At 36.0% G+C, this 18,832-nt stretch overlaps 1 protein-coding gene across 5 annotated transcripts in view; it reads left to right on the forward strand.

The window, feature by feature from the left end:
• The window catches only part of CNOT2 (CCR4-NOT transcription complex subunit 2), a 92,936-nt gene that overhangs the window by 68,606 nt on the left and 5,498 nt on the right, over positions 1-18,832 (forward strand). For all 5 annotated transcript variants that reach the window (XM_083802771.1, XM_083802772.1, XM_083802773.1 and 2 more), the window contains 11 exons: positions 479-626; positions 1,239-1,421; positions 4,242-4,321; positions 5,569-5,694; positions 8,194-8,318; positions 9,896-10,016; positions 10,128-10,284; positions 14,221-14,282; positions 14,379-14,428; positions 15,274-15,374; positions 15,925-16,069. In XM_083802771.1, coding sequence (XP_083658897.1) covers positions 479-626; positions 1,239-1,421; positions 4,242-4,321; positions 5,569-5,694; positions 8,194-8,318; positions 9,896-10,016; positions 10,128-10,284; positions 14,221-14,282; positions 14,379-14,428; positions 15,274-15,374; positions 15,925-16,069 — 1,298 coding nt within the window. The remainder of the gene's footprint in view (positions 1-478; positions 627-1,238; positions 1,422-4,241; positions 4,322-5,568; positions 5,695-8,193; positions 8,319-9,895; positions 10,017-10,127; positions 10,285-14,220; positions 14,283-14,378; positions 14,429-15,273; positions 15,375-15,924; positions 16,070-18,832) is intronic.

Consider the following 18,832-nt stretch of genomic DNA (forward strand, 5'->3'; position numbering starts at 1 on the left):
TTATTTTTTTATTATAGATTTGCATGATTTACATAATTTTTAACTAGATAGAGCAGCGTTCTAAGTACTGGCTAAATATATAACAGTTTATTCAAATGTAATTAACCTATTCCTTCCATGCAGATACGAATTTTATCGAAACGCTGCTTTTTTAAAGGTGATACGTAGATCTCCATGTCCTCATCAACAAGATCAAAATTCACCCTGTTCTCTTCAGTATACCTCTCAAAGGCAACAAAATGTTGTTGTGACTCAGAGGCTGAAATTGCTCAAGTTTAACAAAAACGGGGCTATCTGTGAGATAACTGGGCTTCTACTATGCAAAGAAGGACTTAGCTTTTACACTGCACTTTCCTTCAGTCTTTGCACTTTTTTTTTGGTTGTCAGCATAAACTGTTTCCACCCACACCTACCTGATGGCTAAGACTTTGTTCCGGATTGCTACATATCTCCCCCCCTCTGAATTTTTTTTCAATAGGTGCACTAGGCCTTCCAATGAGGGGAATGAGCAACAATACCCCTCAGTTAAATCGCAGCTTATCACAAGGCACTCAGTTACCGAGCCACGTAACGCCAACAACAGGGGTACCAACAATGTCACTTCACACGCCTCCATCTCCGAGCAGGTATTTATTGATAGCCAATGTTTCTGCAATTGTGTCTTTCTGCAGAGCACTTATTAAATGTTCTGCATATTGTGCCTCAGCTACTTTAGTCTGATTAAATAAAATATATAGTTTTTATTGACCACTGTCTGTGTTAGGTAAGTAATACTGTAAAACAGTAAGATAAGGCTTACTGTAAAACAGTATTTTGTTTTGTATGTAAAGGACAATTTGCTGGCAGATCCTGCTTCAGAATGTAAGAGACTTTTTTTTGGCTCTTCTGGTAAATGAATGGTTAAAATTTGTATATGGATGTCGTACATTGTATGAAAATATTAAGCTAGTAGGTCTGAAGCGCTCTTTAAAACAGAGCTGTAACACCTTTTCAAATGCATAATACTTAAGTATTTATCTAAACCTGACTGAGGACTTGATTAGTACACAATGGGTCATCTGGTGTTTCTGAAGAAATCCCAAACTACGTTAATTATAGAGAGTAATCCAAACACGCTGTGTTGATCTAAGCATAAATTAAGTTGCAACAGCTCGAAGTCCATCCTACGTTAGTAATTTAAATGAGTAACCAAATACTATTGTATAGATTCATCTCTATGGATGGTTTTTCTCTTTCAGGGGGATATTGCCTATGAATCCTAGGAATATGATGAACCACTCCCAGGTTGGTCAGGGCATTGGAATTCCCAGCAGGACAAACAGCATGAGCAGTTCAGGGTTAGGCAGCCCCAACAGAAGCTCTCCAAGCATAATATGTATGCCAAAGCAGCAACCCTCTCGACAACCTTTTACTGTGAACAGGTAAGGCTGTTTGGTCAGACCATCCCTGTACAGCCATGGATGGACATCCTCATCCTTTAGCGCTCCTCTCAAAGTCTGATCTTTATCCATTAGAAGAAAACCTGAAAGTGCTGCTTTGTGTGTTCCAGTCTCTCAGTAGTAAGCTTTGAAGCTGCTTTTAATACTCATACAGGCTTTTTGAGGCCTTTCAGCTAAATTCTGCTTCTGACTTTTGAATTTCTACTACTACTTATGTAAAATATGTGATGTTTCTATTGTGTTCCTGAGATTGTTCTGGAAACACCCTGATTTTTGTGTATATAACTCCATTTTAAGACTATTCGTCTATGAGTTTGGGAAGAAGTAAGGCAAGATGTAATACAGAATAACTGCTTAACAATAACAATAATAGTTATTCTCGAAGAATAGTTAACTGATTTGGACACAATAGGGACATTGTGTTTTACTTTTTTGAATTCTGGAATAATATGGAGAGCAGTGGTTTACCACTCATTTAAGGATTTGGTGTTCATTTGCTGCTAGGAATTTCTCAATCTTTTTTTCTATCTTTGGGCAAGATTCTGGCATCAGAAATCATTGGGCTTTAATTACGTTTTGTTGGTATGTTTATGCTTAGTTTATATTGATTACATTGTAGTAAAAAGTGTGTTGATTGTAATTACATAGCGTGTAGTCAAAGCTTCGCACAACTGACCATTTTCCAGGCTTCATTCCCCAGCCTCGTGATCCCTGTGCTCCCAGTTTCTTCCTTTTTCTAACTTTAGGCCCTACCTGGGGGACTGACTGCTACACTGCGCACAAATACGCTCATTACACTCAGATGCTACCTCTTACCCAATCTAGAATTTTACAAAACAGATGAAGAAAAATGAATGTCACAGTTATCTGAAACTTGGTCAGTCCGTTTAGTTCTGGAGCTTTGCATTATGATACAGGCATTAAATAAAACTTCTCTTAATCAAAGTAATAGAGATTTGGTGGTAGTAGTTTGTGTTCTTGGAGCGTGAGAAGACTTTGTATTTTGCCTTTTCTGTGAAGTGGCAGCAAGCAAAGGAAATGATAATTTAAAAAGATAATTTTATATTTTAAGTATTTTTGAAACCTGAGCATCACAAAAGTTTGAAATGGTAATATATTTGAAAACTCTACATGAAGAGGATAATGAATTTGGAGATTGATATGTATGTATAGGAGGTACTTGTTTAAATAACAACCAGCTGTAGGACAAAGATAATGAAATTCCAGTGTGTAGGAGCATTTGAATTAAAATCCTCATCTTTTACTGTTTGCACTGTAAAGTTCATGTTAACGATGCTACAGTTTTTACAAGTTGAGAAGGACATATCACTGGAACAATGACAAGTTCTTATTCCATGGTTTATTAGTCTGCAAGTGTTGTAATAGTATATATCCAATTGTTAATTTGATTAAATGGTGAAATGATACTTGGAGGGGAAAAAAAGTTTGTTCCTTTGTGAGAGGTGCACAAGTTATGTGACTTCCATGAAGTGTTTTGTGAATTAATGCCTTAGTTGGAGCAATGAATGTTTTTAATACTTCGAACACATAAAATACTTCACTTTCCCATTCTTAGTTACATCAGTAAAAGATGTTGGAAGCTGAGATGATGCTGGTTAACAAACAGTTTGCAAATAATTGTAGGGAAGTACACATCTTGTGGCCTAACCCCTTTCTTATCCTTGAAATTCTTGACCTGGTTATTTCTAATTGCCTTAAAAACAAACAAACCTTGTATTAGAAACATTGTCTGTCATCAAGCTAGATTATATGCCCCTCAAGATCAAATTGTGTCCAGTTGGTGCTCTCACCAGATCTAGGATTCACAGAGGATACCAGAAATGTATTCCTTCTAGTGCATGAAATGTCAAAGATCTGGATGTCCTTCAAATGCACCATCTTGCTGGAGCAAAGCAGGATAGGAACATTCCTGACTAACCGTTCCCTTTCTTGATGTCTCAGTCCAAATTGAAGCATTTAGGGTTATTGCAAATTGAAATTAAATTCAGATTTGGAATTGTGAAAAAGTCATATAGATAAAATTTCCACTAGGAAAACATTTGGCACTTTTATGCACAGAAACTTCTAACATATCAACTTGCGTCCTGTTACAAGGAGAAGTGAGTGTTAGGGTTTCCCATAGGGCAGAAATTCCGAATTTCACTCAGTTCTGGGCTGCCTTGTAGCTTCTCGACATCTTCAGCTTGCACAGGATGGAGCGGATTGTTTGTCAGACTACAGCAGCCCTATCTAATTCTTAGATGTCTTCAAACATTTCTGCTTGACTGTGTGAAACTTTATTTTAACCGGTGTCCTTGTGTGACAGAGACCATACTGATGTTCCTGATAATGCTGTATGTACATCATGATGATTGCACATAATAACTTTCCAGTTTTTAATTGAGTCTTTACGAACTTGATCGCTTCTGTGATTCAGCTTACCACCTGCAAATGAATACTTTAGTCTGACTTTTTGCTATTTTATTTCCTGCTGTTTAATTTTTCAGTATGAAATTCTTGAGTAATGATCACGTTTGTCGGTTGGCAGATATCTAAAATATTGTGACTGTTAAAAAAAATCAAGTTTTGAAGTCATTCCAGTTGTCTTGATTCAGCAGTGCTTGCTCAGAATTTTCAAAAGTATAAAGGAAAGTAATTAAAAATTGAGTTTAGGCTAACGTGTGTTGCTTAAGCTGAAATAAATTAAGTGTCTTCGGCTTTTTTCCATAATGCCTTCAGCTGGGAATTAGGAAGCCTCAATAACCTTTTCTCTGACTTCTTGGATTTTTTTTTTTTTCACAGTATGTCTGGATTTGGGATGAACAGAAATCAGGCGTTTGGAATGAATAACTCCTTATCAAGTAACATTTTTAATGGAACAGGTGAGTTTACTCATATTTATGCTGATTTTGAAGTACAGTAGAAAGATTTATTTTTTATTGGGTAAGGCTGGTTGGAAATACTTGGAGTGCAGTTGTTGCACAGAAGCGCTGCCCTTAGAAAATAACTCTACATGATCTTCAGCAGAGTCTGTAACCCTGACGTTAATGTGGGAAAAGTATTTTGTTATTTTAGTTTGAAGATTCAGTGGAGATATAAGTGTATTAATGGTTGCTTTGTTTTTTCCCATGGCATAACATAACATAAGAGCAGTGTTATGACACCCAGTGTTATTACGTCATGACAAGGGATTGTGAGCAGAATACTCACTGTACCTCATGTGACTATAAGTTATACCTGGTTGGTTAGAAATGCAAAATAACGTATGGAATTGGAAAGGAAATCAGAGAAGAAAAGATTTACGTTCCTACGAAAGCGTTACAGAGGATAAACACAGCAGGACAGTGTTTTTAGAGACCTCAAACTCCTTTTGAGCAGCTGCTTTATGAAGTGATCCTTTCAATCCGTTGTTTCAGTTGTGATTTCTCCCAGGGAGTTACTTCCTCACCTGACTTTAATGAGTCGAGAGAGGGAGATGTTCCTGCTCAATGGTGCCGTAGGCTTGTGGGTGCTGCAGTTTGTTGGTGGCCACCTGCCCGGCGGTGCCGCTGATGTCACAGCACGGAAGGCTCGGCCGAGGGGTTTGGTGTCCCCGGCACCTTGTGACATCTCCACGGAGCTGCGCTGCTCACCTTGCCCATGTCATGTTTTCGCCGCCGATTAAAAAACGTTCCTGTGTTACTTGTCCTGCGTTGGCACTGCACCTGCTTGAGCTTTATCTTGTCTTACCTTTCCTAAGGAAAATAGAGCTCCTTGATGCTGTTGCTGATATGGGTTGTTATCTTCTCTGAAATCTTGCCTTGACAGCTCCTTCTGTTTTAAATAGGCTACCTGTCCTAGTACTGTAGTTTTGCTAGTCTGCCTGGATTTTACTCGTGCAGTGTTTAATTCAAAATGAGCAAACCTTGTTACTAAATCCTACTGACTCGATATTGTTTAAAGAAAAACTTGATGCTCTTTAACCTAGTCCCGTAACACAGAAGTTGTATTTATTTGTGATAATTATAGTAAGAAAAAAAGGTGAATTTGAAAGAAGAAAATATATCTAACATTTATATTGCGTATAATGAAGTCCTTGAGTAAAAAAAAAAAAAAAAATGGAAATTTAAAATGCCTGCTTTTTTTATAGATGGAAGTGAAAATGTGACAGGACTGGACCTCTCAGATTTTCCAGCGCTAGCAGACAGAAACAGAAGGGAAGGAAGTGGCAATCCAACTCCATTAATAAACCCTTTAGCTGGAAGGGCTCCCTATGGTAAGGTTATATATTTGAAAACTCTTTGAATGAAATACGTATTTGCTTGTTTCAACTTCTGTGGTTCTTAAGACAATGGGTAGCCTTTTGTAAAATGCCAGTTTCTAAGTCTGATTTTTTTTTTTGAAATAAACTGTCTATATATCTCCATGACTGGAGATTTCCCTCAGGTTTTTTAAGTATTAGGACTTACTTGTTTTAGATTCACCACCAATAGAGGCTGCTGGGGTTTTCAGTCTGTGTGATAACTCTGAAGCTGCTCAACCTCAAGAAATGTCTTAAGCAGGAGGTTGTCTTCTAGTTGCATGCATACAAAACCTGTTGAATTCTGAATAGTACATTTTAGAAATAATATTTAATTATTAGAGATGTTTTTGTAGCAGTTATAAGCATACCATTTATTTTCACTGTTTATTGATAGTACTTGCTGTAGCACTGTTCACTGTCACTCTTACGATGAGGGTCAGATTTCAAAAAAAATAGCCTGTAAGCATCAACTGTTATCAGTCAGATTCCAAATCTGTGTCTTATATAACTCTTGCTGAACAGCTTAAAAAATAATAAAAGGAAAAACTTAAGGGTGGATACAAATCTTGCTATTTGGGTCTGGAAAAAATTTAGGTAAGTTTAGCATGAAGGACAAAACTTTTTTTTGTTACTGCTTTAGTAGACTTTGTCATGCACGTTGCATCAGCTGCTCTGAAAAGTTGCATTTATAACTTATTTTCGTGACACTTGTCAAATTTCCAACTAAAAATACCTTAGTCTTTTCCAACTAAAAAAAGCTAGTGTTTTTCGGAGATAGCTCCAGTTTTAATTGGAGAGAAATAATAGATACTGCATTATCAGGAGAAAGTAGCCTCATGGATTGGGTGTAACCAAGGCCCTCCGCTTAAGATAGCTGTGAGAAACAGCTAAACAAGTTAAACTGAAGTGCTCCTAAACACAGGCAAAAGTCACTCCCCCAAATAAAGGCACTGGAAAGTCATACTGAGAGTGGAGAGCTAATACGGCCTGTAGCTTACACAAGATTTTCTCGTTCCTCAAGAGAAGCCTCTACTTGGAAAACTGATGGAAAGTAGGAGAGAGGTCCGCACAAATGTACTTGCAGCCTTGGTCTCGGGTTTAACATTTAGCAGCATTGCTGCATAAAAAAAATAAATTAACCACTTGCTCCTCTGCTTACAGCATTTCCCCGTTTTGGTGCTAGCATACCTGTTTGCGTGACTGTGTGGTGAACCAGGCAATTAATGGCTGTCTGAAAAGTTATCTTCAGCGTCTGCTAACTTCAGGGGATAGGTATCATGGTAGAAACAGCTGAGACACAGGGATGTGAGATGCACTGGATGCTGTCTCCACCAACAAAAAGTGGACAGTGCTTTTGGTTGTGGTGAAGAAAAAGGTTTGAAACTCTGAGCAGAGGCTCAGAGTCATGCTTATCTTATTTAAGAAAACAAGCCTTCAAACGGTTTTTACATAGAAGGAGAAAATGCAATACAGTGAATTCATTATTCTGTTCACCCATTGGAAGAAATCATAGTAACTCTGGATGAAAAGGGGTTACAGCAGAAACAGCGTTAACTCTGTTTTTTCTTAAAGGAGCTTTGACCTTTAACTTAAGAATACTAGACAAAGTCATACATATTGTCAGCTGCTGAACCATTTTAGATCTTACACATCAATTAAGAGATATTGAAAAATAGGCCCTGGACTTCCCTCTGCCATCTCTTACTTGTCATGTAGTTTGCAAACAAGTCACTGTATCACTTATCTCAGCAGAGAGTATTTGCCCTTGGGTGCCTGGCGTGGGTTGGTTGGTTGGTTTGGTTTTGAACTGGCATAGAAAAAATGTTGCTTTTCAGTAGTCGGAATCCATGTTCCAATGTGACTGGCCTACTTTTTTTAAATTAGGGTCAGAGCACTGAGAGTTGCAGGCTAAATGCTTTCAGTTTTCATACTGAAAGCAGGAGTCGTTCTTATGTCACAGGCAAGTATTTCATTGGTGATATGTTCTGTTGCAAGTTAGCTGGGCATCTTCTTAAGAATACCTGCTTCTAAAGAGATTATGCTAGGAAATTCTACATACAATTAGGGGATGGAGGAAAAATGTACAATCACGAAAGCAGTACATCCTTCCTTCATCAGTAGATTTCCTTAAACACCACTATAATAATGCCTGTAAAGATTTTTTAATTATTTAGATATGCGAAATAGGTGCTTTTTGTGGTAAAAGTTTTGGGCTTCGTTCTTAAAGCAGTGAATTTGTCTATCAATTTAACCCAGAGTGTTTCTCAGCTCACACTTAAATAGAGGCTTTAGTCTAATCTGTGTGGATGTTTTAAACGAATATGCTTTGTTTTGTTTTACCCGTTTTCTCTGAAAGTCGTTTCTGCTGTACAACATGCACATAATGAAAATGCGCAGTAAGCAAGATCAACAGCAGAAAATTCTTTTCTTAGCCGTCATTTAATGTTATTCCTGCTTTCATTTTGATGATAGTTGGAATGGTAACAAAACCAGCAAGTGAGCAGTCCCAGGACTTTTCAATACACAATGAAGATTTTCCAGCATTACCAGGCTCCAGCTACAAAGACCCAACATCAAGTAATGATGATAATAAATCTGTAAGTAAGGCATGAAGCTGCTTTTATTTCAAGTGTTCATACTTTTCTTGATGGCTATATTACAAAAGGCGCAGTGGAATATATTTATAAGATTTTCAACTTTGCTCCTCTAAATTAATGAGAAATCTTAAATAAGCAGGTTTTCATCTGTGGCCACGTAAATGGTATTTCTCAGGAAGCTCTTTTGTTCCAACAGTCACTGTAACCTTGCTTTCTTAATTTCGTAAGAGTTCTGTGTATCCTTTTGTATTTGGAGTGGGGCTGGACAGGGAGGAACTTGCAAGAATACTTCAAACTTGTTTTCAGTAACTGACTATTTTTTTCTTTTAAGTTGTGCAGTTCATAACTTCCTTTTCTACCAATTCCAGCTCATTTTTCACCGTTGATGCCTCTCATCAGTAGTAGTAATTTACACATTATAACATCTTTTTTCAAAGCTGTCAAATCCTTTAAATATTAGGTGTTACGATATCGAGTCAAGGTAAAAGTCTTGATGGGAAAATTGAAAGCACAGGGAATAAGCTCTCTTAATAGAGACCACTGCATTCGTGGGTATGTTGTAGACTAGTTGGATACATTATATCTTAAATATTGTTGTAATTACTATGTTGTTTTCACTGTGTACTCTGAAAGATGTGTAATAAATTGTTTTTTTAATTACAAATGAAAGGTAAATATACTAAAATTTGGGTGGCAGAGAACAGTGTTCTACAGAATTTAACAAAATGTTCCAATTTACAATTGTTTTATCATTTATAATTGCAAAAATATGTTAATCGGGGGTGCCAAAAGTACTGACAAGTAGATATTGTATGCGACTACAAACTCATGTGGAAACTGAAAAATACGACTTCAGAAAAGGTGGGGGCCAGGTGGGAAGCCTAGCCCCCAAACTTTGTTGCCAGTTTTATGGTGTGGAAAATGTTCTGATACACTTAAGAGTTGAATACAGTAAGGAAAGAGGGAGTAGATGTGATTGCATCGTGTTACTGCAGAGTTGTTTTAAAGAATATTAAAGAATAAGAAATAACGGTTATGGAAAATACTTTTTTGTCAGTATACGAGCTCCTGGAGAGCAGGGAGAGTTTTCCTGCCAGACATAGTGTTTACATCTCTTTCTTGATAGTTGCAAAGGTGCCAACTCTATGTTGTTTGCACCTGAAATTGGCTTGAGTTACTGTCTATTGCTACATCATGGAGTGTTATGGACTGCAGGAGCAAGGCTATTGGAAAAATATATGATGTGATGAGTCCAAAATACTTGCTAACCACAGGCACTTGGGATATCCATTGTGTATTCAAACACAGGTGTAAAATATTTTCTTAGCCTTTTAGACTGCAAGCTATAGGCTCATTAATAGCTCTTTTTGAATGGGAGGTATATTTTAGGAAGCGTTGAATATTACATAAGGTTTGTCAGCAGAACACAGGAGTTTCAGCTTTGTTCCATTTTAGTGCCTAGTATATTAGAGTGACCTGATGTACTGTTCAGAGCTCCTGACCGAAAGATACGGTTAACCAGTCTTTCCATTTTGGATTGTTTCCATCATACCAACTCTACAAATTATTTTTAATAGAATTTGAATACATCAGGCAAAACATCATCCAGCACAGATGGGCCCAAGTTTCCTGGAGATAAAAGTTCAACTACGCAAAACAACAACCAGCAGAAAAAAGGGATCCAGGTGTTACCTGACGGTACGTATTGTTCCACTTTGTCCTCTTCAAAGGTTTTGGCAATCCTTTAGAACATCATGTTGATCTCTCCACTTCTTGAAAGGAGAAAATTAATCTGTTCTTCTTGCCCAGGTCGGGTTACCAACATTCCTCAAGGGATGGTGACGGACCAGTTTGGAATGATTGGCTTGTTAACATTCATCAGGGCAGCAGAGACAGATCCAGGAATGGTACATCTTGCATTAGGAAGTGATTTAACAACACTAGGTCTCAATCTCAACTCTCCTGAGTAAGTTTCTGGTTTTTAGTACTGTCTTCAGTTTTGTTTTTATTATGCTGTCATTCATAATAATAGGCTCACTTAGCTCACATAAGTATCAAACCCACAAGATATTTTGCCAAATAAAATTTGAAAATGTAATGACAGTAAAATAAAACTTTCATAAACAAGAGAATTGTGCTTCAAGGCATACTGAGATCTTGTTCTGCAAGCTTTCAATAAACCTAGTGGCTTTGTTTATTCTCTTAACTCCTTCAGGACTTTCTTCAAGGAATTGACAGTGTATTGTTAATAAATTTCATGTATACATTATTTTTCAAATAATAATATTCCTTGAGGATATCTACATTTAGATGTCATTAATTTGGGGGTAAATATTAGTACATTTACAGTGTTTACTGTGCACCAAAGATGAAAATGTAGTGCTACAGTTAACTTCCAGTCATTCAGTTCACCTAAGTTTAGTCATCCAGGCTTCCTTTAGAGGCAGTGGAGAGAAAAGCAATTGGTGACTGCACAATGGTAAGAGAAGTTCTTAAGATAGTAAGGTGAATCACCAGCCCAGAGTGCTTCTTTTTCTCTACCTGTTACAGAAGGAACTTAGATGATCAGTTTGGGGAAAAATGCCTGTCTTGGGGACTGCAGTTATGTGAGATAAATTGAATTTTTGGTACCCTTTCAGCTGAGAATGTCCTATCATGACTCTTTTAGAGTCTTGAGGAATCTTGCACCTTGCTCTTTGAGGGAGTGTCTGAGGGAGACTATAGGCTGCTGGTTTATTTTAGTCTATAAGATACAAGTGGTAGGAAGCACACCTAGTGTTTACTATATCCTTTGCTAAAATCTTTCCGTATCCTGATTTACTGTGTTAAATTACATAAATGTTTTTTTTCATTCTTTTGGCAAAGAAAAAGCAGAACTCAGTCACTTACCTTACTTTCATGGCAGTGCAGCTACAGACTTTCACTGAGATTGTATTTGTGCAATTGCACAAATTGTGTGGGTAAAAAAAAAAACAAACAAAAACAAGGTACTTAGTAGCCTTGGATAAAGAGTTGTGATGTTTTATTTCAGCTGAGATTGTCATAGTATTAGGCTTTTTGGCAGTGTAGTATATGCATCTTAAGGTTTCTGTATAATATATATAAACAAAGGCCAAACAGCATACATACGCAGTTTCTGTGTTTCATAAATTTATGCACAGCTGCACCCTGAATGTGTGAGTTTAGGGAAGATATGAATGGGGATATCAAGGTGAGGGGGAAGTCACAGGAAAAATGGCTCCTGATCTTTGCTATCTTGAAATTATTGGTGTTAAATTACGTATTTCTTTCTAGGGGTGTAACTTTTAGAAATGATAATTTCTAGAAAATCTTCCTATGGTGTTTGCATCAAAATTAGTCAAATTGTCATGTCATTGGCACTTATAAAAAATATTTCAAAACCACCTCCCAGACTCAACCTTCGGGTACAATTGTATGTAGTTAGTTGCAGAATGCATTACATTAACATAGTAGCTTCTTCACTTGTGTTAGCCTCACAGCTCCCTTCTCCATTGAATCTAGCAGTTTCCCACTCCCATCCCTTTTTTCCACAACATGATGAGAATGCATAAAGAACAATTAAACTGACCATGGCTTGCTTCTTTTCCGTGGTAATTTCAGAATTTTCAGCATTCACTGTGAGATGGGTCACCCAAATCTGCCTGATACTAAAGTCATTAGCTGTTCTCATCACAGATTGCTAAAACGTAATTTGAGGAAAATCAGCTGAAAATGAAATTCCTTTGCTCATAAAACAACTAAAAGTACATCTGTGTCTGAATTCTTGAGCTTCTGTCTCACTGTTCCTTAACACAGGTGAAATCTGGTTACACAGCTACTTTTGCCAGGTATCAGCATGCAGAAGTAGTAGGGATAGTATTTCTGGCTATATTATTTGATATTTTACACAATGCTATGTGTTAAGCTTTATTTTAGGCATTGAAACTAAGCTTAACCTACCTATTGGAAAGTCTGTGTAAAACTAGTGCCTCACTGCAGAGGAATACTAAACCTGCTTTGGGATGACTTGTAGCTGTGCTATACAGTTCCTGAGGACAGCATACAAATTATTAGTGTGTGTACACAAAACAGTATGTATACATGGCATGCTGCTGCTTTTCTTTAGCTGGTGTGTGTTAAATAGCAGAATTTTTAAAAGCTTCTAACATTTCATTACAATATATAGGATATTTATGATGTTGAATAGAGGGATACATTTAGTATTTAATCCAGACAGTTCTGTATCATAAAGTTGGTTTTAAATCATACTACCGAAACGTTTTGTGGAAAGCCTGTGCAGTCCTTAGTGCCTGGCCTGCTGCCTTGTCTTACGTTAGACATCCTTTGCTTGGTTAACAAATCGTCGTTTGAAAAACTAAAAGCATTACATGTTTTTTGGATTTTTTTTCTGCCTTATGAGGTACTTCTGATGTTAAAGACACCTATACCACTTAAACACTTAGCACAATAAATGTGCTTTTAGAAACACAATTTTTGAATTCTGTGTATGTTTTTATTTGAATTAACCCCTGTAACTCCTAGTTTTATAAATGTTTTCTGTACAGGTAGGTTAACACTCATTTCAGTTGTTGAACAAATGATTATGTGTTGCCTGTGCAGTTCTAATTTCTTTAAGAGAAATGCTTTTCATTCCTTAAGATAAATTGATATTCTGCATGAACAAAAATGAAAATACAAATGGCAGTATTTCATTTAATTCTTTAGAGATCATGTAGTAGTTCACTCATTTTCAGAAGCACTCTAAAATGTTAATCAAGTAGGTTGTATGCTGTCCAATACCTCCTTGAAAAATGTTAAATTAGTAGAATTTTATTTGTGTCACAGAGGAAACGCTATGCACAGACCCTACAGTTTTTATTGTATTAAGAAGTGCAGTTTGAGTCTGTAAAAATCCTGCATTCTTTACCCTAGGAAATGAGATCTCTAGGGCATGCATGATGTGATGGAGCTACAGGAAACTCCTCTTCTTGGGCAGTGCCTATCTAGGCTTTCAGCAGAATATTTTAGTTATTTCCAACATCTGCAAGTTTTGCTACTGAAGTCTTCCTTCAGACTCTGTAGCACAAGCTTTTGCTAACACTAAGATTAGTTAACCTAGAACCAGACTGACACGATTTTATCAGTGTAATTTTTGGCCCATATAGCTCAGCTGGGAGTTGGTTGCGTTCTGGTAGTTTTGTAGGCTTCAGCTATTTTGTAGCAACTATTAAAGCTTTGACAAAAAGGAAGCAGATTTAATAGAGCATACCATACACAAGTTTCATTTCCACAACATGCAATAATAGCCTGCTGTTGTGCATAAGTGAAAGTACATTGTAGCTACCTGCCAAAAGTGTATTCTACTTGGTCCTTTTTTCTGTCCTTTACCTGTTAAATGGAAAACTCATTCCTTGGTACGTCAGTCATTGTAGTAGAGTTAGCAGATTCATACTATTCTCTTCATTGAACTAATGACTTTGACACGTTAGCAAAATCTACTCAAAAGCAAAATATAAGTCTTAAACTTATTTTAATATTGTGCTGGGGTTCAGTGTATTTGTAGTCAGAGAAATAAATGAACTGTTCCTGATCAAGGTAAAACAGCACGTAAAATTGGATCCCTAAAAAGGGTTGAGATCCCTGGCACTTAAGTTGGAAAGATAAGTAAGGAATGATAGATTAGGAAGGAGATCTTGGCCCTGTAGATTCCTAAGGAAGTTTAAATGCAACCTTTCTTTGCCTATTAGAAAGAAAACAAATAAACATAACTATTTTAGGAAAATGGGCTGGAAATTTCCCCCTCTCCTTCCTTCTCACCCCAGGTGTAGTGATGTTGGTTGTGTGGTATGTTTATTACAGTAAAAAAAAATTATTGTAAATTCATATTTTTCTTTTTCTTCAGAAATCTTTATCCCAAATTTGCATCACCCTGGGCATCATCACCTTGTCGACCTCAAGACATAGGTAAGAGAGAAATGACTATTCAGTTCAATATTAATATTTGCAAATTATATTCATTTACATGTCTTAATAGTTGCATCAATTCCGATTCTCTTTTAGACTTCCATGTTCCATCTGAATACTTAACTAACATTCACATTAGGGATAAGGTGAGTACGTGTGTGTGTGTGTGTGTGCATATTTTTTGTTTGTTTATTACCAGTAATTTTCTGAATTTTCTTTCAGATAGGTAATGTTCTTCAAAATCAGTGCATTTTATGGATGTTCTCAATCTTTTTAAGATCAGTGATGTGTTAACTAGCTAATTATATGTATCATGTACCCATTCCACCGTAGAAAAAGGAAGGGAAAATAAAACTGAGAATGGGCATGCTTAGTTAACAAATGCATTATGTTTTTACAAGTATTTCCTTCATGCAAAAAAAAAAGTTGTTATAATCCATATACTGTATTAATATTCAAATGCCATATTAAATTGAGACATTTCTTCTTGAGATAAGATCAGAATTATGATTCAAGATATTCTTACATTTATCTGTTGCTTCCCATATATATTTGAACAGGAATTTTTGTTAGGTATGTTTTCTTTGAAGTACTGTAGTTCCTTAAGAGGGATTATTGTGAAATATGGTAAGAAATTGTAGTAGAGTTACTTTATACAGTGTGAAGTGAGCAAATACATTCAAATGGTTTAAAAAAATAAGAATAAAAAAGTAGATGATGGACACAGGTACAGGGATAAAATTCTATTTTGCTGATTCATTGATTCTATTTATTTTCCTACTGTATCCCCTTATTTGGAAAGGTTAACAAAGTGAAGAAGAAATGATTGTTCTAATAATTGCTACTCTTGCTGTGTTAGATTATCATTTGCAACACACTTAGGATGGAAGCACGTTCTGGATGTATCCTTGTGTTATTTAAGTGGGATAGTATGTCTTAAAACATTTATCTGTTGTGATTTTTCATCCTCATTTTCTTCAATCTTTTGCAGCTGGCTGCAATAAAACTTGGCCGATATGGAGAAGATCTCCTGTTTTATCTCTATTACATGAATGGAGGAGATGTATTACAGCTATTAGCAGCAGTAGAGCTGTACGTTCAAACTATTTTGTCAGTCTTATATGATTTTAATCTATTGCAGTAATGAAGTAGTACATGTAATAAAAAAGAAGACATTGAAAACAGAAGCTTAGACAGTCTAAAGCTGGAAACCTTTTTTAAAATACCTCCTCCAACGTTGGTTTCATTTTGTACCTTTTTTTCATTTGTATAGCGGAAATCAAATGTCTATCTCATACATTTGGTATTCTTATAAAACAATGTGGAAAAGTGGTAATGCAGATGCCACTAGTTGTTAAACATGGAAATTAACTATCTTTAGCAAAATGAAAATCAATAAGTTAGCATTAAAAGAGTTTGTTGCTTGAACATCTTGAAGTTTCATGTGTGATTAGGTTGGCATGTAATAATTGTATGGAAGAGGTGTGAGATTGCAGGTATAATGATATCTTAGAAATATTGGTTTGGTTTTAAATGCATTGTATAATTTTGATTTAAACTTAAAAAAAAAAAGTAGTTTATGAAGTCAAATTGAAGTAACTAACACTAAATAATATTTTTTGCTTCCTATTGAAAATGAAAGATTTAACCGAGATTGGAGATACCACAAAGAAGAACGAGTATGGATCACCAGGGCACCCGGCATGGAGCCAACAATGAAAACCAATACATACGAGAGGGGAACATATTACTTCTTTGACTGTCTTAACTGGAGGAAAGTAGCTAAGGTACCTCTTTTCCCTTGTGAGGATATTTTAAGTCTCTCAACCATGTATTTTTAGAAGGACAGAAACCCAAGCTCCTCCCAAAAGTCTTTTTTTTTTTTTAACCTCCTGTCATCCTCCTATCGTTTAAGTTCATTATCGTAATTTCTGAAGTGTGCAAGGACAAAGATCGCCTAAAAAGAATGTCTTGATTGTAGAAAAGGAGGAGCTTCTCTCCATTTCCTGATTTCTTTGGGAAGTACAAGGAGCTAGAACTTGTCATTTTCATTGTAAATTATGTTGAGATTGAAAGCTTTGTTTTTCCAAGTACAAAATTATAGAATATAAAGGATTACGTGGCATTTTAGAAATTGTGCATGCAAATAAATATTTTATTATTTTTCTTTAGAAAATTGGACAGAAAGCTACCACATCATGCTTTGGAATTAAAAATATATGTTTGAGATGGGAGGAGGGTTTTTTGTTTGTTTGTTTTTCAGATATTGTCTATCCTTGAGCATAATGTAGGGCTTTGGTGCTCTGTTGTTTGAACATCCAAGTATTTTGAAATCACTTCTTTTAGAGAGGAGGTATATTTTCATGGTTCTTTTCTGTATTCTAGGCCAAGAGGCATTAAAAAAAACACTAAAGAACAACGGTCTTCCCCCTTTTCCACTTGTGATAATTTGTTTCTTTCTGATCATGAATATTGTCCGTAATGTTCACCATTTACTTTCATTTTATGGAATTGTGCTTCATTTTATCCACCCTTCCCCAAAGATAATTCATTTTCAGTATCTTAATATCTTCAAACTTCTAAAGCAATCTTGTACAGTGTCTTTTCGTTGCTGGATCATGATTTTTGTGATTTCTTTACCCCACAAAAGCAAATATTTTTCTAATGAAGATATGTGCCAAAACATTTTTTGAGTGATCAGGAGTATTGTCATTCACTAACCAGACTAAATTATTCTTGAAACCTTGAAATCAACAGATGGGATTCCTACATGTTGGAACTATGCATTGTGGTTCTGCATGTTTAGGTCTTTTTTAAATTGAAATCTTTTCACTTGGAGCCTATCTTCTGCATTGCTCTCTGATAAAGCATTTCATTTCTGTAATCAAGTTGCATCTACAAGCTTTGAGATGATGAAATATTCCATTGAATTGTTTGTGTGTTGGTTGATGTGTTTTAAAACGTCAGCTTTAAATTGAAGGGGTTAGTCTTGAGTATTCCTGTTTCATTAAGTGCATTAAATGTCTTCCTACACAGTATATTGAAGTTTGCCATCATCTAGGGATTAACTAGATAGGATGTTTTTGGTTTTTTTTCACCCAAGAAATTGTTAGCCTGTGCAACCCCTTGAGAAATTTACTTTTTAGTTGTCTCAAATGATACGGAGAGCTCTTCAATCCATTTGCACGTGTGACTTGTTGCCTTTGCTACTTCTCCAGTGGTCATAACAAAGCTAAGATTTTTCAATGGAAGGTTTTAATAGCAAACTTTGCTTATGTAACTTTTTGGGGGTATGTGCAAGGTAATTCCAAGACCTTTAAGCTCACCTCAAAGAAGAACACAAACAAAAGCAAAATTTTAATTTCTTTTTGAATTATTTATTTGTTGTTTGGAATACCTTAAGTAAAACTTAGGTTTCCCAAGGCACTGTTTAAAGCTATTTTATTATTACTTAAGATCTTCAGAGAGGAAGTCATTACTTTTTGAAAGAATAGATTTCTTCTTTGAGTCAACTTAATATGTTCCGTTTATTAACGAACAATAAGAGTCTCATGTAGGTACCTACACAGAGGATCAGACTGAGTTTTTACCATGTGTGGAAACAAAAAATGTCTTTTATTAGAGGGAAGTGGTGCCCATTGTATAAGGATAGTAACCCCTTCTTTCTCTACCTGTAGCAAACCTACCAAGGTGCTACTTGATGCTTAAGCACTACTTTTGAAGACGGTATTTTCTGTATTTGGATTTGTAAGAGCTGCCCTGAAATTCAGCATCCAGTGCTTGAGTTGTTCATTGGCCTTCTGCATCTCTTCCTCTGCTAAAAAGTCAAGCTTACTTCATATAGTAGGCGTTCATGGAGGTAGTGGTGAAAGAGATACACAAAACACTGCTGTTCTCTAAATGATTCTGCCCGAGATCTATACAGATTCTCTTCTCTTTATTTTCCATGCTGAAAATAGTTTCCCTAACATTAAAAAACAACTGATAGCTAGTAAGGGGAGGGATATAATTTTCTAGTCTTTTACCTGCTGCAGTAAGCTAACAGGAACCGTGATTTCATTCTAATATCCATATCAATTCCAGTATCTTTTCTTCTATGCTTGCACATTTCTTAATACAAAAGTAGGAAATGGAATATTATTTTGTATTTTCAATTATAGTTTGGTGCAAAGTGCACCAGGCGAGTTGAGTATTGATCGTAGGAAGCTAGAAGAGGATTTGAGGAAAAATTCATATGTCGTTACGTGGAAAAAGAATCACCTACTGGAAGTAATTTTGTGAGACTTCTATCTATGATAAGGAAATAAGAACTTCTATAAATGTATGTCAAGTGTGTTCTTGGCATTCTGTGGTAATGATGATACCTCTGATAATAATTTCTCGAGTTGACATTTCGTAAGAGGAGTAATACAACAAGAGTAGCAATATTTGATGACCTTTAAAGCGACGGGAAATATGGTGAAGTAATTTTTTCTAACAAACACAGGAGTATTAATGTTTCAGGAAATTAAAAATATAAGAAGCTGGGAAAAAAGAGAATTCTGATAAAT

This window comes from Anser anser (assembly GCF_964211835.1).
Source record: "Anser anser genome assembly, chromosome: 1".
Classification (NCBI taxonomy): domain Eukaryota; kingdom Metazoa; phylum Chordata; class Aves; order Anseriformes; family Anatidae; genus Anser; species Anser anser.